Here is a 25,345-nt window from a genome sequence, read left to right as displayed (position 1 = left end):
CTTGCGTGCGCGCCCGCTTGAGAATGGAGAGACGCGCTGGATCCCAGATTGCAGCCGGGAGTGAGGAGAGGGCAGAGGGTGAGACACACGCTGGTGTATGATAACTGATCAACTGGGTCGCCCCTTTTTATATTATAACTTTGACCAGAACTATTGCGTCGTAAAAATCTGGGATTGGCTGAATAGCCAAAGGGGTTTTTGGCTGTCAGAAGAGATTTAAAAAAAATTAAGATATTGCCTTGTGTCAGTTCTGGTTATTATTTGCAGGTTTTCCCCTCCCTGTATTCCATTCTTTCATTTACTGGACACAATTTGGACTGTTCTAATCGTTTAGACACAGACTACTGTTTCTGTTTACCAATCGTGTTTAAATTGGCAAACTATTCATTTCCTAAACTTTCCTCAGTTTAACATCGTTATATGGAAATCAGCGATTTATTCCAGATCTTTTCCCTTTTTGTGTGTGTTAGTGTGTTTTGTTTTGTTTTGAATTTTGTTTTTGCGTCGGCTTTTAACCCAACCAGGATTGACGGCCATCGTGCGCCTGTGAAACTGACCCGCAATTAACATCATTGAAGTTTATTGCTACTCGGCACTCTTGGACTGTTATCTGAATGTGTTTTATTTACATGTTTTAGCGGGGCGTTCTTGTGAAATAATCTATTGGCGTTGTTTTAGTGGGGTGGTGGAAAGAGGGGTGCTTGTGGATTAAACACAGTGCGATATAGTTCGCTTCCTGGAAGCTGAGAAGGAAATCTTTAAAGAATACCATTTTTTTGTTGTTGTTTAGGTTCCGTTTATTATAATTTCTAAACCTTTGTTTTTTAAACAGTATCAAAGCATTACTCTACTATTTCATTGATTTATGCATGCATTGTAATAAATTATAAACAGGGCGGGAAGGAAATTCAAGTAATTAACTAAATCTGGGATAAAAATATATATTATTGGTAATGATGACCATGAAACCAGCGGATTGTTGTGAAACAAACATGTGTGTTTCACTGATGTCCGATCTGTGATTCCCGGCCTACCGCTGTGCTTAACTCTTAACTGCTCAAAGCACAATTAGGATTGATCCACAAATATTGGCATTGCCAGCGAACGGATAAATAAATAATCTTTTTTAACGGTCGTTAGGTTACACTCGGTGCATTTGTCAGTCGTTTTTCACCGAACCGATTTCTGCGTCGGTTACTGGTCAATTTCGCCGACTGATGAGCGGAAATTGTGATGGTTCTTCGCCTCGTTTTAACGAAAAGAATCAATAGCGAGAGGGCAAAAAAAAGTGACAATATCCATAAACTGGAATAAAATAAATGGCTAATAATGAATGCGCCAGACCCCCGAGGGCCATTGCAATCTGCGGCTTAATCGGGCGAAATGACAGATGGACCGCTCTTGTTCCTAATGTTACAACAGACAATAGGAGGAGGCCATTCGGCCCTTCGAGCCTGTACCGCCATTCAATGTGATCATGGCTGATCATTCTCAATCAGTACCCCGTTCCTGCCTTCTCCCCATACCCCCTGACTCCGCTATCCTTAAGAGCTCTATCTAGCTCTCTCTTGAATGCATTCAGAGAATTGGCCTCCACTGCCTTCTGAGGCAGAGAATTCCACAGATTCACAACTCTCTGACTGAAAAAGTTTTTCCTCATCTCTGTTCTAAATGGTCTACCCCTTATTCTTAAACTGTGGCCCCTTGTTCTGGACTCCCCCAACATTGGGAACATGTTTCCTGCCTCTAACGTGTCCAACCCCTTAATAATCTTATACGTTTCGATAAGATCCCCTCTCATCCTTCTAAATTCCAGTGTATACAAGCCTAGTCGCTACAGTCTTTCAACATACGACAGTCCCGCCATTCCGGGAATTAACCTCGTAAACCTACGCTGCACGCCCTCAATAGCAAGAACATCCTTCCTCAAATTTGGAGACCAAAACTGCACACAGTACTCCAGGTGCGGTCTCACTAGGGCCCTGTACAACTGCAGAAGGACCTCTTTGCTCCTGTACTCAACTCCTCTTGTTATGAAGGCCAACATTCCATTGGCTTTCTTCACTGCCTGCTGTACCTGCATGCTTCCTTTCAGTGACTGATGCACTAGGACACCCAGATCTCGTTGTACGTTCCCTGTTCCGAACTTGACACCATTCAGATAATACTCTGCCTTCCTATTCTTACCACCAAAGTGGATAACCTCACACTTATCCACATGCAAGGTGTGAAGCCCGAATGTTACAATGCGGAGATAGATGGGACTGAAATGTGAAAATGGTCAAGTTTTCCTGGATAGTTTTTTTAAATCCTGATTGCCACGGAACTGTCGTTCCTGGGTATAAATTAAGAGGGGGGGGGGGGTCCCAATTTGACAATCCAAATCCAAAAGGCTAAATTGATAGAGAGGAACATCAAATATTGGCCATCGAAAAATCAAAGGAAAGAGATTTTCTTTCCGTGTTAAGTACAGTCTTAAACAAGGCCAGAATGTTGATCAATCGATTTAATTAGAGCGAGGTTTAAAAATACCAGCTATCTGCATTCTCCGTCTCCATTTAACCTGGGTTGCAAATGTAACCAGAACTTTTTATAAAAAGGGCTTTGGCTGATTTGCAGGTGCGGTACCATAAAATCGAACTGGTGAAAGCCATAGTTCGGATTTATGAAGTGCATTCATTTTTGTGCACAGACCAACGAAAGCAAGATGGGGAGAGGGAGTGAAATTAAGAGACATTTCTGCTCTGATTAGATCAGATCCGCTCTGATATAAAAACCGTGTTTGCCGACCGTTTGTTTCATGTAAGAAGACATTGCAGTGGAAAGTTTTAAACTGAACTGTTCAACCATCGCTCGGATTTTAGGCAGTTCAATTGTTTCTTTATTTTACAGTGAAGTACATTTTTTTTTTAGCATACAGCTTTCAAGACTATCCCAGGTACATAATCACTGTCGAAATTTTAAAAATCGGAAAATGCAGGAAACACTTAGCAGGTCGGACAGCATCTGATGATGGAGAAACGGAAATAAGTTGATGTCCCAACGAGGTGACTATTTCTCTTCCCACAGACTCTGCCGACCTACTGAGTGTTTCCAGCATTCCCTGTTTTCATTTCAGATTTCCAGCATCTGCAGTTTCTTTGAGTTTCATTTTCTAGTTTGATTGCATCGCGCGTCAGTTTAAAATCCGCACACTGCACTGGATAACATAAACGTCATTAAAATATAACGTCGAATTCCTCAGAGCATCGGTGAAGAAATATCTCAGTGGGGTATACTGGTTTTAAACACAATTTGGAACCATAGTGACCACTGCCGCCTCCAGGAGAGGGGCTCCGTCATTGAACCACATCACGGGAGTAGATCCGTGTCTTAGCCCAACTGCCCGCTCCCTAAGCTCGGATGCGTTGAAATCATTTGCACAAATTGTTCGCGCACGTTCGTAAAACAAAGCTTCACCTGAGCTGAAATCACTGGTTTTATCCCATGGCGGTGATATCACAGAGAAGGGGCAGGGCGGCCTCGGCCAAAGGAAACTGAGTGGACCCAAGGTTTATGGCACGGAATATAATGTTCTCCGAGGTGATTTCCATCATGACTGTGTGGAAACACAAGTGCTAGAGAGGATGCTGCAAATGGAGTGTTGTGCACATTGCTGCCTGATCGTACAGGCTAATGTTGGTACAGTTTAATACTTGCACAGGGTCATAGAGTGATACAGTGTGGAAACAGGCCCTTATACAACTGCAACATGACCTCCCAACTTCTATACTCAATACTCTGACTGATTAAAGCCAAAGTGCCTAAAGCCTTTTTGACCACCTTATCTACCTGTGACTCGACCTTCAAGGAAACATGCACCTGCACTCCTAGATCCCTCTGCTCTACAACACTACCCAGAGGCCTACCATTTACTGTGTAGGTCCTGCCCTTGTTCGATGTCCCAAAATGCAACACCTCACACTTTTCTGTATTTAATTCCATCAACCAGCCTGCCAATACCTGTCCCATGCATCCTTGTTTTTGACTAACGTCTCAATTTCCCTCGTCAGCTAAGTTTCCTTACGTTTTCCTGCTTTGCCCTTCACTCTGAGTGATCTTAAAGATGTGTATAGGATTATGAGGGGGAATAGATAAGGTAAATGCATAGTGTTTTACCCAGAGTAGGGGAATCAAGAACAATAGGGCACAGGTTTAAGGTGAGAGGGGAAAGATTTAATAGGAACCTGAGGTGCAACTTTTTCACACAGAGGGTGGTGGGTATGTGGAACGGGTACCGGAGGAGGTAGTTGAGGCAGGGACCATAACGACATTTAAAAGATATTTGATCAGCTACATGGATATGCAAGGTTTAGTGGGATATGGGTCACATGCAGGCAGGTGGGACTAACTTAGATGGGCAATATTGGTCAGCATGAGCAAGTTGGGTTGAACGGCCTGTTTCTGTGCTGTATGAATCTGTGACTCTTCAAAAAAAAAAGTTCAAGATTCTGATAACAGGAGGAAGAAGCCGTCCTTGAATTTGGTTTTGTTTGCTTTCTTTCAATCGTTTGTGTCTTCTGCTCAATGGGAGAGAGGAGAAGATGGAATGACAGGGATGTGAGTGGCCTGTGATAATGTTGAGTGCTTTCCCAAGGCAGCATGAAGTGTGGATGGAATCAATGGGAAGAGGGGTGGAGAAGCTGGTTTGCATAATAGACTGGGCTGCATTCACAACTCTGTCATTTCATGCAGCCTTTGGCAATGCAGTATTGCCATACCAAGCTGTGATGCATCGCAATAGGATATTCCCTACAGTAGACACAAAATGCTGGAGTACCTCAGCGGGTCAGGCAGCATCTCTGGAGAGAAGGAATGGGTGACGTTTCAGGTCGAGACCCTTCAGTCTGAAGAAGAGTCTCGACCCGAAACGTCACCCATTCCTTCTCTCCAGAGATGCTGAGTTACTCCAGCATTTTGTGTCTACCTGCGATTTTAAACCAGCATCTGCAGTTTTTTCCCCTACTTCCTACAGTACATCTGTACAAGTTGGTCACTGGAGATATGCCAAATTTCCTAAACCTTCTGAGGAAGTCGAGGCAATGGTGTACTTTCTTGGCCATCTGCCTGAGCCTATTACAGCCTTAGGCAAGTTCCAGTGGATCAAGGCTGTCTGGGAAGCTGGAGTTGATGTGCACCATGTGCACGGTGCCAAAAAAGTGCAAGGTCCGCAATGATGTAGGTTGGAAGATTGGAAGATCCTTAGCGTATGAAGGGTCCATTCAGTAGACTGGTGAATCTGGTGGTACGTGCTTCCAAGCTTATGTGTCTTTTGCCGAAAGGGAGAGGGGAAAAGAAGGAATGATCCTTGGGTGTGAGTGATCCTTGATTATGTTGTTTTTGTCGTTTGATGAAAGGGTGAAAGAGAAGGGCAGAAAGGTTAAGGAATATAGTTATAGGGACGTGAATGATGTGGAAACAATCCCACCTTGAACTTTCCAAGGATGGAGGGCGAAGGGTTAGTTTATTGAGGGGGAAGTGATGACAGCTGATTTGAAGGGGGCAAAATCTGAGAAGAGCAAATACTGTGGGTCAGGAAGGGAAGTTGAGTCGTTATCAGGGAAGTAATTCTCTCTTCCCATCAGCTTCAACTCCTCAGAATCCCCCACACTAATCCCATTAATCTTCCATACAGGAGGGAACACATTCCAATATGGATGACCAGCCAACAGTACGTGACCCCCCCCCCCCTCTTCATAGTCAGAGACCTGAGACCCTCTCCATAAAGGCTGCCCTGGCAGTATTTTCAGCATTCCTCTTGTATTTTTTATTCAATGGTTATTTGATTGCTGGGACACAGCAGTAACTGTCTGTGGATTCAGACTGTGCAGATCCTGCCATCTACTGGCCATTGCTAGTATTTCAGACCAACTATTTTAGATTCTGCAGCAGCAACTCAGCAAGTCAAGCAGCATCTCTGGAGAGCGTTGATAGGTGCTATTTTGGGTCGGGATGTCTAAAAAAGGGTCCCGACCCGAAATGTCATCCAATCCATGTTCTCCAGAGATGCTGCTTGAATTTGGAAGGATGAGAGGAGATCTTATGAATTTAGAAGGATGAGAGGAGATCTTATGAATTTAGAAGGATGAGAGGAGATCTTATCGAAACGTATAAGATTATTAAGGGGTTGGACACGTTAGAGGCAGGAAACATGTTCCCAATGTTGGGGGAGTCCAGAACAAGGAGCCACAGTTTAAGAATAAGGGGTAGGCCATTTAGAACAGAGATGAGGAAAAACTTTTGTGGAATTCTCTGCCTCAGAAGGCAGTGGAGGCCAATTCTCTGAATGCATTCAAGAGAGAGCTAGATAGAGCTCTTAAGGATAGCGGAGTCAGGGGGTATGGGGAGAAGGCAGGAACGGGGTACTGATTGAGAATGATCAGCCATGATCACATTGAATGGCGGTGCGTACAGGCTCGAAGGGCCGAATGGCCTCCTCCTGCACCTATTGTCTATTTTCTATTGTCTGACCCACTGGGTGACTCCAGCACTTTGTAATTTTTTTGTAAACCAGCATCTGCAGTTCCTTGTCTTTACCTTGGGTCTGAAGGATTTGTTACTGCTGGGTGTACATAGAACAGTACAACACAGAGACGGGCCCTTTGGCCCAAGATGTTTGCGCTGGCTATGATACTAATTTAAACTGCACATTTGCTTGCACACGATCCACATCCCTCCAATCCCTGTCTGTTCATGTGAATGCCTAAATTCCTCTTAAACATTGCTGTCGTATCTGCTTCCACCACCTCACTTCCACTTGCTGATTTCTTGCAGTTACAGCGCGGAAACAGGCCCTTCGGCCCACCGAGTCCGCACCGACCTGCGATCACCGCATATTAACAATATCCTACTAGGGACAATTTACATTTGCACCAAGCCAATTAACCTACAAACCCGCAGTGTGGGAGGAAGAGAAACCGAAGATCTCGGAGAAAACCCACGCAGGTCACGGGGAGAACGTACAAACTCCGTACAGTACAGCACCCGTAGTCAGGATCGAACCTGAGTCTCCGGCGCTGCATTCGCTGTAAGGCAGCAACTCTACCGCTGCGCCACCGTGCCGCCCCCATTGGGTAAATGAAGTGCCGAGGAGATGGTGCAGCTGTTGATCATCCCATCACAGCAAGGATGTAAGGACGGCATGCAAGGGGATCAGCGAGTGGAACTGAGGAAAGATTGGACAAACAATGTTGCAGACTGAAGGCCTCCAGGGGGTGTGGGTAAGATGGATGTGATCAGCTGACAGGTTGATCATTTCAGCTGTAAAATGTAATTTGGCAATGAATAAATATCCTTTTCATTAAGTGAGAGAGAGCAGTGAGTGACATGGAGGCCAATGGCATGATTCATTAACAAGCCCCTGTGCTGCTGCAAATGCCAGCTATAATGAATGGCCAAATCCAGGTTCAGACAGAGATGTAACTCTGCCATATGTGGCCCTTATTAATCAATATTAATTCTCATTGAAAACTTTAAAAAAAAATGCTTGTCAAGGATACCTTTGTTCGTTGTACATGTAACAAAGTATAAAGTGATAATCTACAAAATAATAATTAACGAAAGGGTCGATGAGGACCAAAATTAGCTGCATGATTTTTGCACATCTTTAGTGATATTGATTTGCTGTTAGGTTTAAATTTAAAGGAGCTCTTGCCACGCAGCTCCAGTGACTCGGGTTCAATCCTGACCTCCAGTGCTGTCTGTGTGGAGTTTGCATGTTCTCCCTGTGTAAGTAAACGTTTCAGACTTGAGGTGATCCAACACGCTGCTCCTTTTGCCCCTTCCCCTTGCTTCCTGGTGAAACAACACTTCAATTTAACTGTGTTCTCCATGGGTGCTCTGGTTCCTGTTAGACTTTAGAGATACAGTATGGAAACAAACCCTTCGGCCCACCGAGTCCGTGCCGACCAGCGATCACCCTGTAAACTAGCACTATCCTACACACGAGGGACAATTTACAAAAGCCAATTAACCTATTGTATGTCTTTGGAATGTCAGAGGAAACCGGAGCACCCGGAGAAAACTATTCAGTCAAAGGGAGAACGTACAAACTCCATACAGACAGCATCTGTAGACAGGATCGAACCCGGGTCTCTGCCGCTGTAAGGCAGCATCTCTACCACTGTGCCCTCCAACATCCCAAAGACGTGCGGGTCCGTGGGTTAACTAGCCTCTGTAAATTGTTCCTAATGTAGACGAGTGGTAGAATGTGAGGGGAGCGTGCAGACTCAAGGGATTGCTTCTGTGCTGTGTGACTCCATGACTCTGTCCTACATCTGAAAGTGTAGGAATTTCTGGAACTACTATAGATTATACAATCTATTTGGATTTTTAAAGCAGGGAATGAGCACAGAGGACTATGCAGGGTTGGTTGGGTTGTGATCACCGCAGTCGTCTTGTCACAGATCTGCTTAATTTATTTCCTTTTGAATGTTGCTGCAGTTATTGACCAACTGAGTCACTTCAGAGGAGCCTGAGGGTCTGCAACATGGAGTGTTGGAGACGTGCAGAGCAGAGGCTGAGGGGAGCCAGCATTTGTGTCAACCTCAACACCCAGTCCGTGAGTTTATTTGGTGTCATAACTTGTGACAGATTTTGATTTTTTGGCTGGTGACCTTACCTGGAGTACTGTGTGCAGTTTTGTTCTCCAAATTTGAGGAAGGATATTCTTGCTATTGAGGGCGTGCAGCGTAGGTTTACTAGGTTAATTCCCGGAATGGCAGGACTGTCATATGTTGAAAGACTGGGGCGACTAGGCTTGTATACACTGGAATTTAGAAGGATGAGAGGAGATCTTATCGAAACGTATAAGATTATTAAGGGGTTGGACATGTTAGAGGCACGAAACATGTTCCCAATGTTGGGGGAGTCCAGAACAAGGGGCCACAGTTTAAGAATAAGGGGTAGGCCATTTAGAACTGAGATGAGGAAAAACTTTTTCGGTCAGAGAGTTGTGAATCTGTGGAATTCTCTGCCTCAGAAGGCAGTGGAGGCCAATTCTCTGAATGCATTTAAGAGAGAGCTCTTAAGGATAGCGGAGTCAGGGGGTATGGGGAGAAGGCAGGATTGAGAATGATCAGCCATGATCACATTGAATGGCGGTGCTGGCTCGAAGAGCCGAATGGCCTCCTTCTGCACCTATTGTCTATTGTCTACTATCCCCAAGTCCGGAACCACTTGGTCGCCAACTCTGTGGTAGGTGAATCTTGAGTTTTGCACATTAAGGAGATGTTGGGTTGCAGCTTTAGTGATCACAGAGAAGGGCTGAAAGTGAATGACTTTAATCTTTGAGAAATGCATGAAGTGCTGGAGGAACTCTGCAGATCCGGCAACAACTGTGGAGGAATGGGCAGATGATATTTTGGGTCGGGACCCTTCTTCATACTTCTGACCCGAAACATTGGCTGTCAATTCCCTCCACAGATGCTGCCTGACCCACTGAGTTCCTCCAATATTCTGTGCTTTGCTCAGGATTCCAGCATCTGCACTTCCTTGTGTCTCCACTTTATCCATTGACACAGGTAACCCTTCTCTGATCACCCTGACCATGTTTAGCTCTGATATTTAGGAGGCAGGAAAGCCATTTCCACTTGGCCTTTCGTCTGGAACATGGTGGTAATATTTTAAGAGCCACTTTTCACTGTCCTTTTTTCCAAGCATTTAATCATTTTAGTGGAGAAACAGGCTTACCATCTGGAGTTATTCAGTTGTGATTCTCTTGTCAAGAATGCAGAAGTAGTTCTGGATTACACAGTGACAGGATGAACATTTTATTTTATTATTATGCAATTACTTATCCCAAATGAGTTTTTAAAAGGCCTTTTGCTGCCTTTATTCTGTACATAACTCTAACGCTGCCGTGTGCTGGCACTCCAAGCACAGACTGCTTGATCTCCTGCCTCTTGATCCTTGATTCAGACATTCCTGAGTTGCTTTTGGGTGCCTCCTGCAAAATTGCCCTTCCACAGACCTACGGTCAGATGCAGCAGTAGGGTTGCCAACTGTCTGTCCTGCATTAGCCGGGACAATAGACAATAGACGATAGGTGCAGGAGGAGGCCATTCGGCCCTTCGAGCCTGTACGCACCGCCATTCAATGTGATCATGGCTGATCATTCTCAATCAGTACCCCGTTCCTGCCTTCTCCCCATACCCCCTGACTCCGCTATCCTTAAGAGCTCTATCCAGCTCTCTCTTGAATGCATTCAGAGAATTGGCCTCCACTGCCTTCTGAGGCAGAGAATTCCACAGATTCACAACTCTCTGACTGAAAAGGTTTTTCCTCATCTCAGTTCTAAATAGCCTACCCCTTATTCTTAAACTGTGGCCCCTTGTTCTGGACTCCCCCAACATTGGGAACATGTTTCCTGCCTCTAAAGTGTCCAACCCCTTAATAATCTTATACGTTTCGATAAAATCTCCTCTCATCCTTCTAAATTCCAGTGCATACAAGCCTAGTCGCTCCAGTCTTTCAACATATGATAGTCCCGCCATTCCGGGAATTAACCTAGTAAACCTACGCTGCACACCCTCAATAGCAAGAATATCCTTCCTCAAATTTGGAGACCAAAACTGCACACAGTACTCCAGGTGCGGTCTCACTCGGGCCCTGTACAACTGCAGAAGGACCTCTTTGCTCCTATACTCAACTCTTCTTGTTATGAAGGCCAACATTCTATTGGCTTTCTTCACTGCCTGCTGTACCTGCATGCTTCCTTGACTGATGCACTAGGACACCCAGATCTCGTTGTACGCCCCCTGTTCCTAACTTGACACCATTCAGATAATACTCTGCCGTCCTATTCTTACCACCAAAGTGGATAACCTCACACTTATCCACATTAAACTGCATCTGCCATGCATCCGCCCACTCACACAACCTGTCCAAGTCACCTTGCAACCTCATAGCATCTTCCTCACAGTTCACACTGCCACCCAGCTTTGTATCATCTGCAAATTTGCTAATGGCACTTTTAATCCCTTCCCTTCATCCAAGTCATATTGTATTTCCCGTATATCCCGGACATCCCGTATTTTGGGCTAAATTAGTTTGTCCTGTATGGGACTGCCCTTGTCCCATATTAGTAGGGTTGCCAACTTCCTCACTCCTAAAGTAAGGGACAAAGGGTGACGTCACCGCCCCGCGCCCCACGTGACCTCACCCAGCCAGCGGCCACGTGCTCCCGCTCCACCAATGGGTGAGGTCACGTGGGGCGCGGGGTGGTGACGTCACCTTGTCCCGTATTTGGGAGTGAGGAAGTTGGCAGCCCATCGATGCCAAGGCGTCCCCAACAGCACCTCCCAAACCCACGGCCGCTGCTGCCCAGATAGACCAGGAGCAGGGAATCATGGGACAGTGTGAGGAAGGATGCACTGGAATGGAGTTAACAGGCAGATCAAGGGGTCAAAGTCATTTATGCATCGGGGCACAGGTGACAGCACCACTCTGCTCACTTTTCATGCTCTGGTGATGACGTTAACTATTTGGGCAACAGTAAACCAAGCTTGACAGATTTCTCCCCCCCCCCCCCCACCACATTCCTGTCCTGTTTTTCTCCCCCCCCCCACTACAATCAGTTTGAAGAAGGGTCCCAACCTGAAACGTCACCTATCCCTGTTCTCCAGAGATGCTGCCTGACCCGCTGAGGGAGTAGCTCTTGGGCTATTCCACTTGCTCTGCAGGTGCCATGGGATTTTGTACATCTATGACAGGCTGGCACATAGAAACATAGATGCAGGAGTAGGCCATTCGGCCCTTCGAGCCTGCACCGCCATTCAATATGATCATGGCTGATCATCCAACTCAGTATCCTGTACCTGCCTTCTCTCCATACCCCCTGATCCCTTTAGCCACAAGGGCCACACCTAACTCCCTCTTAAATATAGCCAATGAACTGGCCTCAACTACCTTCTGTGGCAGAAAATTCCACAGATTCACCACTCTGTGTGAAAAAAAACTTTCTCATCTCGGTCCTAAAAGACTTCCCCCTTATCCTTAAACTGTGACCCCTTGTTCTGGACTTCCCCAACATCGGGAACAATCTTCCTGCATCTAACCTGTCCAACCCATTAAGAATTTTGTGAGTTTCTATAAGATCCCCCCTCAATCTTCTAAATTCCAGCGAGTACAAGCCGAGTCTATCCAGTCTTTCTTCATATGAAAGTCCTGCCATCCCAGGGATCAATCTGGTGAACCTTCTCTGTACTCCCTCTAAGGCTAGAATGTCTTTCCTCAGATTAGGAGACCAAAACTGTACGCAATACTCCAGGTGTGGTCTCACCAATGCCCTGTACAACTGCAGCAGAACCTCCCTGCTCCTATACTCAAATCCCCTCGCTATGAATGCCAACATACCATTTGCACGGACTCCTTTCAACATCTCATCTGGAAGACTGCATCCCCGCCTGGGTGTCTCCCCCTCTGTACGGCACAAACTGGGAGCATCAGCCTGGATTAGGGGACCTTTCCAGGGTGGGACTCCAACCCACGACCTCAGTGGCGAGAGGAATCCCTGTGGAGCCACAGCTGGGTCGCTATTCCATTCCCCGGTCCTGACATCCTTCACCTTGACAGGCAGGACATCTTAAAGAAAATGTTATTTATGTACGGAGCGGACTGGGGTGAGTGCTGCAGCATTCCGATCACATGGAGTTAGGGGATTTGGCAAATTGTTGCCAATGCCTGGAATACCTGGCATACGGACACAGTTTCTATCTGTCTCCTTTATCCCATCTTCACACCTGCTAGTGCTGAATTATTGCATTATTTTTCATATCGTTTGCAACTTCAGACAATGTTTTCCACCGACAACCGAGCGTCTGTCTGGAGCTGTCCGCCTTTTGTGGAGCTACATGGGAACAGGTGGAGGCCATTCAGCCACTTGGGCTTGTCTATCATTTAGGTTGATCTGTAACCCCTGGGTGTCTTCAACCAGTTCTGGCATTTCCATGCTACCCCAGTAATCGCTCTTTGGAGGGGAGAGATGTAGAATTCTGACACTGCGACATTGTATCCTGGTTCAATCCTTGAATTTTGCGATGGATTTTCAGTTTTCTCTGGATTCCCACACCAGAGAAATTGTTCCACTGTTGTTTATTTATTGCTTCAACCACCCTGGCTAGAACTGTGCAGGGAGGAACTGCAGATGCTGGTTTAAATTGAAGACGGACACAAAAGGCTGGAGTAACTCAGCGGGTCAGGCAGCATCTGTGGAGAACATGGATAGGTGACGTTTCACAGAGTGCTGGAGTAACTCAGCGGGTCAGGCAGCATCTCTGGAGAACATGGATAGGTGACGTTTCACAGAGTGCTGGAGTAACTCAGCGGGTCAGGCAGTATCTCTGGAGAACATGGATAGGTGACGTTTCACAGAGTGCTGGAGTAACTCAGCGGGTCAGGCAGTATCTCTGGAGAACATGGATAGGTGACGTTTCACAGAGTGCTGGAGTAACTCAGCGGGTCAGGCAGCATCTGTGGAGAAAATGGACAGGTGACGTTTCACAGAGTGCTGGAGTAACTCAGCGGGTCAGGCAGCATCTGTGGAGAACATGGATAGGTGACGTTTCACAGAGTGCTGGTGTAACTCAGTGGGTCAGGCAGCATCTGTGGTGAAAAGGAATATGTGTCGTTTCAGTCAGAAGGGTCTTGACCCAAAATGTCACCTTTTCCTTTTCTCCAGAGATGCTGCCTGACCCGCTGAGTTACTCCAGCCTTTTGCCTGACCTTGGTTAGAACTGCCTTTCATCACAGAATCATAGATGTTTATAACATTAAAGAGGGCACGCCACCCATTCTGCCCACGACAATCTTCGGCAGTGGATGAGAAGAGCAACATGTCCTGCCTTGAGTGGCTTGGTAAACACTCTGTCACGGTTAATCTATCTGTGAACCTTCTCAATGAAAACCATTGGCTGAAACTGTTCAGGAACAAAGACAGCATCTTACTTCATGCCTCATGGAAGTTCTGCCCTGTAAATCTGGGGATGAATCAATGTCTGAAATCTGGGGTGAAAATTAGCCTGAAATTAATGGGATGAACCCAGATTGCAATAACTTTTGATTAATCAAAGATTAAGCAGCTCTACCAACTACGTCGCCCACAAAGTTTGTAATGAAATTATGGCAAGTTTCAGTTACCAATATTAGCTTTAATTCCACATTTATTTAAATACTTGCATGTAAACTTCCAGTTGCTATAATGGGATTCAAACTTGAGTAGCTAGATCTCTAGTGAATTCTGACTGCTGGTCTGGTAATTTAACCACTCTGCTACTGTAACCACACTTTCTAGTGGGTGCACAAATGCTGTAGAGAGATCATTTGGATGGCCTATCTTTCTCCAATGAGATTACCAGCTTGTTCACAGGGCAAACCCTTGTGCTGTTGCCAATATCTCTGAGTGCAACTGTACCAAGGGGTGGCTTAACAGTGGGGAACTGTTGGTACGAGTCAATGTACTGTGCCATTCAGGGTAGTTTGATTCATTTAGTTCAAGCACGGAGGGGGAATAAACTGGAGGAAAATTGCAACAGGCCTCTCTCACGCTCAGGTGAAGAGTGGAGGCCCAGGAGCAGAACACCACCTTTCCCTTCTTGGCTGTGAAGTGCCATGTACACGTGAAGAAGAGGAGGGAAGTGGGGTGCCTATGGTGGGGTATGTGTATTGGTTGCATGTTCTGAATTCCAAACAGGAAAACCTTTAGCTTGTGTGACTGAGTAGAGTCGGTAGCTGAGTCCCTGGATGGTACTTCGTACCTGGCCATTGCAATAGATCTAGGTCTATTTGCCCTTTGATTCTCCTCCTGCGTGCGGTGGCTGGGGTGGGGGGGGGGGGGGGGGGGAGAGAGGCTCAGCACCTCCTCTTGATGCCAATTCTTAAATGGAATTGCATCTCGCTGTCATCGAGGCTTGTGGGGATCTGAGCACTGTAATATTAAGGGGCTCACCTTTTCTGGGAGCTCATCTGTTTACATGAAAGAAATGGAAGGAAATCCCTCTTGCAGCCTGCTTCTGCTGAAGTTTTTCCAAAAGGATATCTCTGGAAAGATCAAGGTCGGAGAGGAGGAATCCCTTGTTTGAAAGGAGAACTGCATTCTCTTAATGCAAGGCCAAATATAATGGAACACCCAGGGAGTCCAAGAGCTGCATCTGCACTGTCGACACTATAATTTAAGTACATCGAAAAAATGTAGAGCATTTCAGCATCAAAGCAGATGCTAAAATATTTTTACCATGTTTCCTTAAACAATGCCAAAATATGTTTTCAGACACTGGGTGATATCAGCTCACAAGCTGGGTATTTGAAGAATTGTTTCCTACTGACCATTAGCGATTGTTGGCTGCCTGCATCGCAGCTCACACCATAGAAACATAGAAAATAGGTGCACTGCACTGCCATTCGAGCCTGCACTGCCATTCAATATGATCATGGCTGATCATCCAGCTCAGTAACCTGTACCTGCCTTCTCTCCATACCCCCTGATCCCTTTAGCCACAAGGACCACATCTAACTCCCTCTTAAATATAGCCAATGAACTGGCCTCAACTACCTTCTGTGGCAGAGAATTCCACAGACTCACCACTCTCTGTGTGAAGAAATGTTTTCTCATCTCGGTCCTAAAAGACTTCCCCCTTATCCTTAAGCTGTGACCCCTGGTTCTGGACTTCCCCAACATCGGGAACAATCTTCTCGCATCTAGCCTCTCCAACCCCTTAAGAATTTTATATGTTTCAATAAGATCCCCCCTCAGTCTTCTAAATTCCAGCGAGTACAAGCCGAGTCTATCCAGTCTTTCTTCATATGAAAGTCCTGCCATCCCAGGAATCAATCTGGTGAACCTTCTCTGTACTCCCTCTAAGGCTAGAATGTCTTTCCTCCAAAACTGTACACAATACTCCAGGTGCGGTCTCACCAAGGCCCTGTACAACTGCAGCAGAACCTCCCTGCTCCTATACTCAAATCCTCTTGCTATGAATGCTAACATACCATTCGCTTTCTTCACTGCCTGCTGCACCTGCACGCTTGCTTTCAATGACTGGTGTACCATGACACCCAGGTCACGTTGCATCTCCCCTTTTCCTAATTGGCCACCATTCAGGTAATACTCTGCTTTCCTGTTCTTGCCGCCAAAGTGGATAACCTCACATTTATCCACATTATATTGCATCTGCCATGCATTTGCCCACTCTTCTAATCTATCCAAGTCACTCTGCAGCCTCCTAGCATCCTCCTCGCAGCTAACACTGCCACTCAGCTTCGTGTCATCCGCAAACTTAGAGATGTTGCATTCAATTCCCTCGTCCAAATCATTAATATATATTGTAAATAACTGGGGTCCCAACACTGAGCCTTGCGGTACCCCACTAGTCACTGCCTGCCATTCCGAAAAGGACCCGTTTATTCCTACTCTTTGCTTCCTGTCCGCCAAGCGCCTGACCTGGAGTGGTTGCACCAGCAGGAAGGACTCTTCATCCTAGTAAGGAAGTTTCCCCAGTAGATGTCTTTAAGGCCATGGTCGGGTTTGTGCGGGCTCATTGTAGACAAGATGCTTCCACCTGTGGGGATGACCAGAACCCAAGGTTGTAAAGAAATGGTCAGTGATGATTGTAACATGGCATTCTGGACAGCAGAGAATGTGAGGGTTGCTCCCATGCCGAATAGTTTAGGTAAACAACAGAGAAAAGTGTAAGAGGAAGCTAGATAAAGACACAAACAGTAGAAGGATGTGACGGTGGGGTAGATGGAGAGAGATGGGTGGAGCCTTTGTGGAGTATGAATACCAGGATGGATAAATTGGGCCAAATGGCCGTTTCTGTGCCATAAATAGGTTGCCCTACTAGGTTAATTCACGGAATGGCGGGACTATCATATGTTGAAAGACTGGACCGACTAGGCTTGTATACACTGGAATTTAGAAGGATGAGAGGGGATCTTATCGAAACGTATAAGATTATTAAGGGTATAAGAAAATAACTGCAGATGCTGATACAAATCGATTTATTCACAAAATGCTGGAGTAACTCAGCAGGTCAGGCAGCATCTCGGGAGAGAAGGAATGGGTGACGTTTCGGGTCGAGACCCTTCTTCAGATTATTAAGGGGTTGGACACGTTAGAGGCAGGAAACATGTTCCCAATGTTGGGGGAGTCCAGAACAAGGGGCCACAGTTTAAGAATAAGGGGTAGGCCATTTAGAACTGAGATGAGGAAAAACTTTTTCAGTCAGAGAGTTGTGAATCTATGGAATTCTCTGCCTCAGAAGGCAGTGGAGGCCAATTCTCTGAATGCATTCAAGAGAAAGCTAGATAGAGCTCTTAAGGATAACGGAGTCAGGGGGTATGGAGAAGGCAGGAACGAGGTACTGATTGAGAATGATCAGCCATGAGCACATTGAATGGCGGTGCTGGCTCGAAGGGCCGAATGGCCTCCTCCTGCACCTATTGTCTATTGTCTATATAAATCTAGTATAATGTTTATTCATCATTGCCTGTGGCCATTGACATCAGCTGCCTCCAACAACCTCCTCTCAATCCCTCAGTGGCATAGCCCCTCCATCTCCAACCTTCCCCAGCCCCAGGACCCTTAAGAGATCTGTGTGAATGGACAGATATATTGTAGATGGAGCTGAGAGAGAAATCTACAGCAAATCCCAGGTGCCAAGATTTCCCTGATTTGAGTGATCACTTGAAACTTGCTTTGTGTCTAACTTACATGGAAGTTCATTTTGAGGGCTTAACTTAAAATTAGAAAGTATTATTGGTCAGGGTAAAGGTATCCAGGTTGTCCATTGTTTTCTCAGGCACCACCGTCCCATCTTGTCAACGGAATCGTTGACGCTCGCCGCCTCCGCGCAACCTACCCTGATAGTCCACGGCCGACTGCTGATTGACGTGCGCGTAAACCAATAGCAAGGTGGCTGACGGAGAGCGCGAACCGTTCAGCCAAACAGCAGCGGGCGGGGGCGGTGCTTCCCTCCCCCGTGACAGGTTAGGTTGAGCGGTGGAGGACTTGCTGGTCGCAGTTAAAGGTGGTGAGTGGAGGGGCTGTTACTTACCTCGGATGGTTTTCGAGTGCTTTTGAATGTATAATACCCGTTTCTTGTGAATTAAGCAGATAAATTAAACGGCTTACTCCGTGCTCGTCAAGGGAAGGCCTTCTGAGCCCGCCTTTTGCCATCTGCTCAACAGTTTCAATATTGTCGTTTTCACCTCGCCCTGCCGCATTATTCCCGTTTTTTTAAACCAAAAATCGCTTCGTATTGAGGAAATAAGTAGTCCTAAGATGGGGTTTTTTTTCAGTCCTGGTGGGAATTTTACTTGGAGATGATACACATTTTCTTAAAGTTCGTACTTTTAAAAGGATTATTTTCCTTTATAAAAAAAAAAAAAATCAATTGTTCTTGTTGCTTTGTTATCATAATGCCACTGTGGTTTTGGTGGTTTGAGTACCCCCTGGGCCATTATAACAGTGAATTAAACCAATCCAATACACATAGGTAGAGTTTCGCATTGCCTGATTTAGAATGTGTACACAACTTACTTGAGGGCCCAGAAAACTTCGGTAAAGGTTGGTCAGAGAAAGTGATTTGGAACCTAGAGAGAACTTAACCAGCCAAAAAGCCTAAAGGCTGATAAATTACATAGAAACATAGAAAATAGGTGCAGGAGTAGGCCATTCGGCCCTTCGAGCCTGTACGCACCGCCATTCAATATGATCATGGCTGATCATCCAACTCAGTATCCCGTACCTGCCTTCTCTCCATACCCCCTGATCCCTTTAGTCACAAGGGCCACATCTAACTCCCTCTTAAATATAGCCAATGAACTGGCCTCCACTACCTTCTGTGGCAGAGAATTCCACAGATTCACCACTCTCTGTGTGAAAAAAAACGTTCTCATCTCGGTCCTAAAAGACTTCCCCCTTATCCTTAAACTGTGACCCCTGGTTCTGGACTTCCCGAACATCGGGAACAATCTTCCTGCATCTAGCCTGTCCAACCCCTTAAGAATCTTGTACGTTTCTATAAGATCCCCCCCACAATCTTCTAAATTCCAGCGAGTATCCCCGCTGCTTGTCCAATTAGGTATTTTTATCCATTGGGACATTGGCTTGCAGGGTTATCTGTAGCTGAGCTCCTATCTAGTTATAGCAGCTCCATGTCCAGGATGGCAAGTCAATTTTGAACTGCCCCCTGGATTAGTCAACTTGACTGGTACAGGCACCATTTGAATGAGATTGCTGTAAAGGTCCCAGATTGCAGTGCGGGTGGTATTTTCATGGAGCTATTCCTAACTTCAATAAACCCTGACTGCCCCCCCCCCCCCCCCAAAAAGAGGATACAGTTTACCTCCAGTGCATCAAGCACATTATAAAGAAATGAAAAAATCTTGATGGCCTGTTTTTCAAAAAGATTCCCAGCAAAGTATGTTTGTTTATTCTTAGTTTGTGCACACCAACAAAAATTAAATGGATCACTCTGCAGTTGATAGCCTTTATCTCAGGTGCCTAAATTAGTTGATAACATTCTATTATCTTGGCCTATTTGTGGATTCTGGGATGTGATCTTTAGATTTTATTGTGAACAATGATGTAGTAATGCTTTTAATGTAGTTAAACATCTTCATAGAAGCACCATATGAGAAGAATTGACTGAGGGAGAACTGGTTGATCAGAAGCACCGTCACTGAGAGGCTTCAATGAGCATAGTGAATATGGAGAGACTCTTTAAAAGCCTTTCCACCATCTCCAAGACATAAGCGAAGGGTGCGATGGGTTAAGTACAGCATGAGCTGATAGCACAGGCCCCAGTGGTGGGGCGATAGAAGCTGATGGTCAAAAGGCTAGAAATGGAGGAACATAGATCTAGGAAGGTGGAGGGGCTAGAGGTTGCAGGGATAGGGAAGGGTAAAGACTGAAGGGATTTGAACATGACAGTGAGAATGATTAAGTTGGCATTGTTAAACCAGGAGCCATACAGATCAGCAAACAGGGAGGGTTTATGACACTTTGTGCAGGTTAGGACCAAGGGGCAAGAGATTTCTGGATGGCCTAAAGGCTAGGAAGATTGAGAGAGCTCTGCTGAAGTTACATTGGACAAGTTATGTAGTTCCAACACCTATCTCCTACATTATGCCTGATGCGGTCTGTTCTGCTCTGATTCCTGCACCGATTGGAAATACAACTGCCACCTTATGCAACTGTATCAACTTATTTCTACTGCACTGTAGCAGAAGTACGCAGCCTGTTTTTAAACGAGGGGGCAACAGCAATTGTGGAGCAGCGCAAATGGGCTGGGCAAAATGCGCAAGCAGCGCTAGTGCATCTAGAGTGCAATTTCATCCCCTGGCATGGCAGTTTGGCATTGTCTCGCTATCTCCACTCAAACCCATTGTAGACACGTTTCTTTCTGACATCTCCTTGCCTCAGCACGAGCTGTGTTCATGAGGCCGGTGCCTGCTCCACTACTTTTCATCCTCACTTAGCCCTGGTGAGGTGGTTGGCGCGAGGCAAGAGAGGCGGTGCTTTCAAAACGGGAACTTTGACTTTCCAATTTTGCGTTCTGGCAAATGTTCCAAGATCTTTTACCAAATGGTCTCAACAAGTGAATGCAGTAAAAGCTAATACAGTGCAAGCCTCCCATAACAGAGCCTGTTAACCTATTCATCTGTTGTGTGTTGATAACTGATGGCCATTTTAAGCAGCAAAGGGAATGTCCTTGTCATCTGTTCTGAAATTTTTTTGAATTACAAGCAGGATTGTCTCTGATGAATCTCATTGTGAAAAATCTCATTGTGAATTGTGAGCAGTCATTCCATAGGTCACTGATTTCAAAATCGGATCACAAACTCCAAGGTAAGTCATGGGCTGCAGACAACAGAATGACATAAAACACTGTAAAATCCTAATGAATTTACTGGAAATGCCTTTGATTCCAATGTACAGACAAATCACTGCTCCTACCTCTGGGTTATAATCCTGTTTCAGTGACACATCCTGTGAATTTTAACAGGGACTCTGCGAGGAAAGTGCTGAACTGGTCGCGTTCTTGCGTGAGTTCAAAGTTATGGGTTCAAACCCCGCTCCAGGGATTTGAGCACAAAATTCAGGCCAGCGCAGAACTGGGGATGTGCTGAACTGTCAAGAGGCAGACATGACATTAAACCAGGGCCCTGTCTGCTCTCTGGCGTGGATGTGCAAGATCTCACAAATGCTATTTGGAAGAACAGCAGAGGAGATCCCCTCAATGTTCTGGTCAAATGATTATCCCTCAACCATCATCAGTAAACCGTGTTAAGTGATTGTTTGCTTTGGTTCTGGTAGTGGGATCTTGCTCTGTACACATTGGCAAGCCAGTTAAGAGCCAGGGGTTGCAAAGAATTGCAGATGTTTGTTTAAACAACAAGACACAAAGTGCTGGAGTAATTTAGCGACCAGGCATCTCTGGAGAACATGATAGGGTGTTTCGGGTCACCTCACCTATCCATGTTCTTCAGAGATGCTGCCTGACCTGCTGAATTTCTCCAGCACTTTGTCCTTTTTTAAAAAAGCTGTGAGTACTGCTTTGTTGCTCGTGTGTCAACTTTGTGTCTGAGAAAACTGCATTTGGTAGGATCTTATTAATGAAATCACTTCCTTTCTGCATGACAGCTGCGGACGTCATTGGCAGACTGTAAGTGGAGTGCACAGAAAGAGGAGCATGTTTTTGTTTGAGCTTTGCCCTTCTTTAAAGTAGGAGACAGGATGAACGTTGGTGTCGCTCACAGTGAGGTGAATCCCAACACTCGGATAATGAACAGCCGGGGGATCTGGCTAGCTTACCTCATTTTAGTTGGAATTCTCCACGTCGTCCTGCTAAGTATTCCATTCTTCAGCATTCCGGTGGTGTGGACCCTCACTCATGTCATCCACAACTCGGTGAGTGTAGGAGACTGGGCAGGGGTGGGGCTGGGAGGGTTAGGTATTGCAATGGATGCTCTATAAGGCTGTTGCCATTCTGGCCACCGTTTAGGAATAACATCAAAACAGCTGACAGCAAGTTTGTGATACAAGTGTGTTCAGCGTCTGGAGCTGTTCTGAACCTATGAACTGCTGCTAAGGTCAGTCATTGGAACTCCCCCCTATGGTTACAAGTGAACAAAGGATAACGAGCTCGGTCCTCTTCTGATAATGTGTGACATAGAACATAGGTGCAAGAGTAGGCCCTTTGAGCCAGCACCCAGAATCAGTACCCTGTTCCTGCTTTCTCCCCATATCCCTTGATTCCGTTAGCTCTAAGAGCTATATCTAACTCTCTTGAATACATCCAGTGAATTGGCCTCCACCTCCTTCTGTGGCAGAGAATTCCACATATTATAGATTGTGTGTGTGTACATTGGTTGCATATTGGATCATGCTTCTCTGTTATGTCCACCACCTCCCCTTCCCTCACATGTCGGAGATGGTGAAGGTTTCTTAGCCACGTTTTATTGCTCAAGGGTGTTGAGATTGTGCCCGCTCCATAAATATTCTACCTTGTTTCAAGATGTCTGTTGCTGTCACCAGTGTCGTAATGAGTCTCTGTTTGTAGGCAATGTATTGGTTTCTGCACACGGTCAAAGGAACACCCTTTGAGACTCCAGACCAAGGCAAGGCACGATTACTGACGCACTGGGAGCAAATGGATTATGGGATCCAATTTACGTCATCGCGCAAGTTTCTTACCATCACACCAATAATTCTGTAAGTCCTTGTTTTGTCTTTGTGGTAGCTGCTTCAATTGTTTTAAACTGGTAGAAAATCTGGGACATTATTGTGAGAGGGAAGAGGGAGCCAGAAACCAACCAGTGAAAAAAATTCATATTAAGTAAGTTTTAACCAGATTTCAAAGCTGTCTTGCCCATGGATCAGACGTTCCACTCCTGAGCCTTGAATGTCTTTCTTTGAGACCATGCTAGACTTTGTTTGTTCTGATGTAAATGATCTCCCAGCACCATTGCAAGAACATTCTCTCCAGTGTACAATGGCAATGTTTATCCCTAAACCAGCATTACTTAAAACAGATAATCTGTTCCTTATCAAATTTCTTTGGGGGCAAATCTTTTACATTGTTATAATGCCCATGTGCCAAAAAATATCTGCTAGATTGTAAAGTGCATTTTAGAAGAGTTGAGGTTATGAAAATCTCTAGAAATGCAAGTGTGCCCTTTTCACATATCATGTGCAGATCTGACCAGTGACGTTTTCATGCAGTGAGGTTCCACACTCGTACTGTGTTCCTGCAGTGGAGAATCCACCTGTTGGTCATCAGTCAAACCTTGCATGTTTCACAGAAAAATACCCTTTCAACATACCCTTTCACTTTTTTAAAAATATTTTATTTCGGAGATGTAGGTGCACTAGCAAGACCAACATTTAATGTCCATCCTTAATTGCTCTTGAGAAAGTGAGTGTGAGCCACTGCCTTGAACAGCTGCAATCTTTGTGAGGAAGTTGCTGTCACAATGTGGAGGAGGATTTAGACCCAGTAACGATGAAGGGATAGCAATACATTTCCAAAGCAGGGTGGTGTAACTTAGGAAGGAACCTGCAGATAGCGGTGCTCACATGTGCCCATCACTCAATTCCTAGGGGGTGGAGGCCAGAGTTACTGTCAGAATAGCCTAGGTGACATTTCATGCAGTTGATGATACACACTGCAGCCACTGTTGCAGTCCCGGTAGAGGGAGTGAATTGAGCATGCACTTCACTCTGGGTGATGGTGAGCTTCTTGAGATGTATTACCCTTCCTCCATCACATTCTTTTCTTATAGCTTGGAGATGATGGAAAGGCTTTTAGTGAGTAGGGAGAGTTCAGCTGCCGGTTGCTTTAAATGACCAATGGAAACAAGCTTTTAATAAAGTTAATTATCAAAGTAATGAAAAGCTGTAAAGATGATTGAGTGGCATGGTATGAGGCGGCTTCCTTTGTGCAGATATTGGAGAAACTGAGATTGTTTCCTGTACAGGGGAAAGGGAGAATTAATGGTGACCTTTAACCATGAAGGAATTTTGATGGAGAAGTATTTAAGCTGGAGGTAGGTACATTTTTGAAAAATCAGGGGGGAGGGCAATGGTGATGTGGTGCAGAAGAGGTGACGAGGCCAGCAAATATCTTCATATTGAAGGCTTGAGGGGCCTGGTGCCAAATGTCTGCTCCTATTTTCTGACGTGGAAGCAGAGAAACTTTCCAGTGGCTGGAGGGGCAGCAAACAAAAGAGAGATTTAAGATGACTGACATAACACAACATTACACAAAGTGATTAAACATTTACAGGACATTAGGGAATGAGCAGGGGAGTGGAACTGTATGAAGTGATTGTGTCTAAGACTAGCACACAAATTGTGGGCTGAATGGCACTTTTCTACAATGTGATATGATGAATGAACTTTTACAGATTGTGTGTCATTTAATAAATGGTTATGTTTTCTTTCCAGGTATTTGCTAGCAAGTTTCTACACTAAATATAACGTTGTTCATTTCCTGGTGAACACTACATCTTTGCTTACTGCTCTCATTCCCAAACTCCCTCAGCTGCACGGGGTCCGCCTTTTTGGCATCAATAAGTATTGAGCGGGTGGTTGGCAGCTGAGCAAATGCTGCCAGTGGCTCCAGCCAGCCTCAGATGCGGGTCTGTAAGAGTGATGGGCACAATGTACTGAGACAATGAACCAAGAAGAACCTGCTGGCTCCACTGTCCAAATTAGTGACTATTTACTTACAGCCAAGGTCTTCCACTTGGCCAAGTAGGAATTGTGCTCTTGTGTATAATTTTATATTTTTTCTCTCCTTTTGCATCAATTGTATACATAAAAAAAGGTTTGTCACTGAGGGTGTGGTAGTGTTTGTGCACATAAGAACATGAAAATGCATACATCAAGCAGTATTCTGCTCCTGCCTTCTGACTATACTTCCTCTCAGATTCTGACAATCTCCTATGGTCAAGAGGAAAAAAATTGACAAGTCCAGAAAACTGATATACATTTCTTCATTGTTCCTACTCCTATCCAGAAAGCATTTGGTGTAATTCCTCTTGTAACTATATTACAACAATTGCTTGATGTCGCCTGAGTGTGGTTTACTAAACTATAACAATGCAGACACCCAGTAACAAGGAGCTGCCATTCCACAATCTTAAGACCGTATGAGGTCTAATGCAAGATACTAAATGGGTGTATTAAAACAGGCACAGCCAATGCACGGGGTATGATAGATCTAAACCTTGAACTTGGGGGCTGGTTATAGCCCTTGCAATAAATAGTAACTTGGCAGAAAGATTAAACAGTGAGGTAAAC

The 25,345-nt window shown here is 45.3% G+C and overlaps 2 protein-coding genes across 4 annotated transcripts in view; one reads left to right on the top strand and one right to left on the bottom strand.

Moving 5' to 3' along the window:
* The first annotated feature begins 34 nt into the window (after positions 1-34).
* On the top strand, positions 35-24,841 carry ormdl2 (ORMDL sphingolipid biosynthesis regulator 2). Of its 3 annotated transcripts, none has more exons than XM_078431506.1 (4): positions 35-78; positions 21,768-21,949; positions 22,602-22,753; positions 24,488-24,841. In XM_078431506.1, the coding sequence occupies exons 2-4, from the start codon at positions 21,776-21,778 to the stop codon at positions 24,621-24,623; spliced, it is 462 nt and encodes a 153-aa protein (XP_078287632.1). In that variant the 5' UTR covers positions 35-78; positions 21,768-21,775; the 3' UTR covers positions 24,624-24,841. The 3 variants fall into 3 exon arrangements, with proteins under 3 accessions (XP_078287632.1, XP_078287630.1, XP_078287631.1); XM_078431504.1 differs by lacking the exon at positions 35-78 and adding an exon at positions 8,481-8,599; XM_078431505.1 differs by lacking the exon at positions 35-78 and adding an exon at positions 18,044-18,065.
* The window catches only part of dnajc14 (DnaJ (Hsp40) homolog, subfamily C, member 14), a 40,064-nt gene continuing 38,586 nt past the window's right edge, over positions 23,868-25,345 (bottom strand). The window contains exon 8 of the transcript XR_013549606.1: positions 23,868-24,246. The gene's annotated coding sequence lies outside the window, so the exon portion shown is untranslated. The remainder of the gene's footprint in view (positions 24,247-25,345) is intronic.

Source organism: Rhinoraja longicauda, chromosome 42 (assembly GCF_053455715.1).
Source record: "Rhinoraja longicauda isolate Sanriku21f chromosome 42, sRhiLon1.1, whole genome shotgun sequence".
NCBI classification, from domain to species: Eukaryota; Metazoa; Chordata; class Chondrichthyes; order Rajiformes; family Arhynchobatidae; genus Rhinoraja; species Rhinoraja longicauda.
Note: the sequence above shows the minus strand (reverse complement) of the source record. Positions and strands in the feature narration are given on the sequence as shown.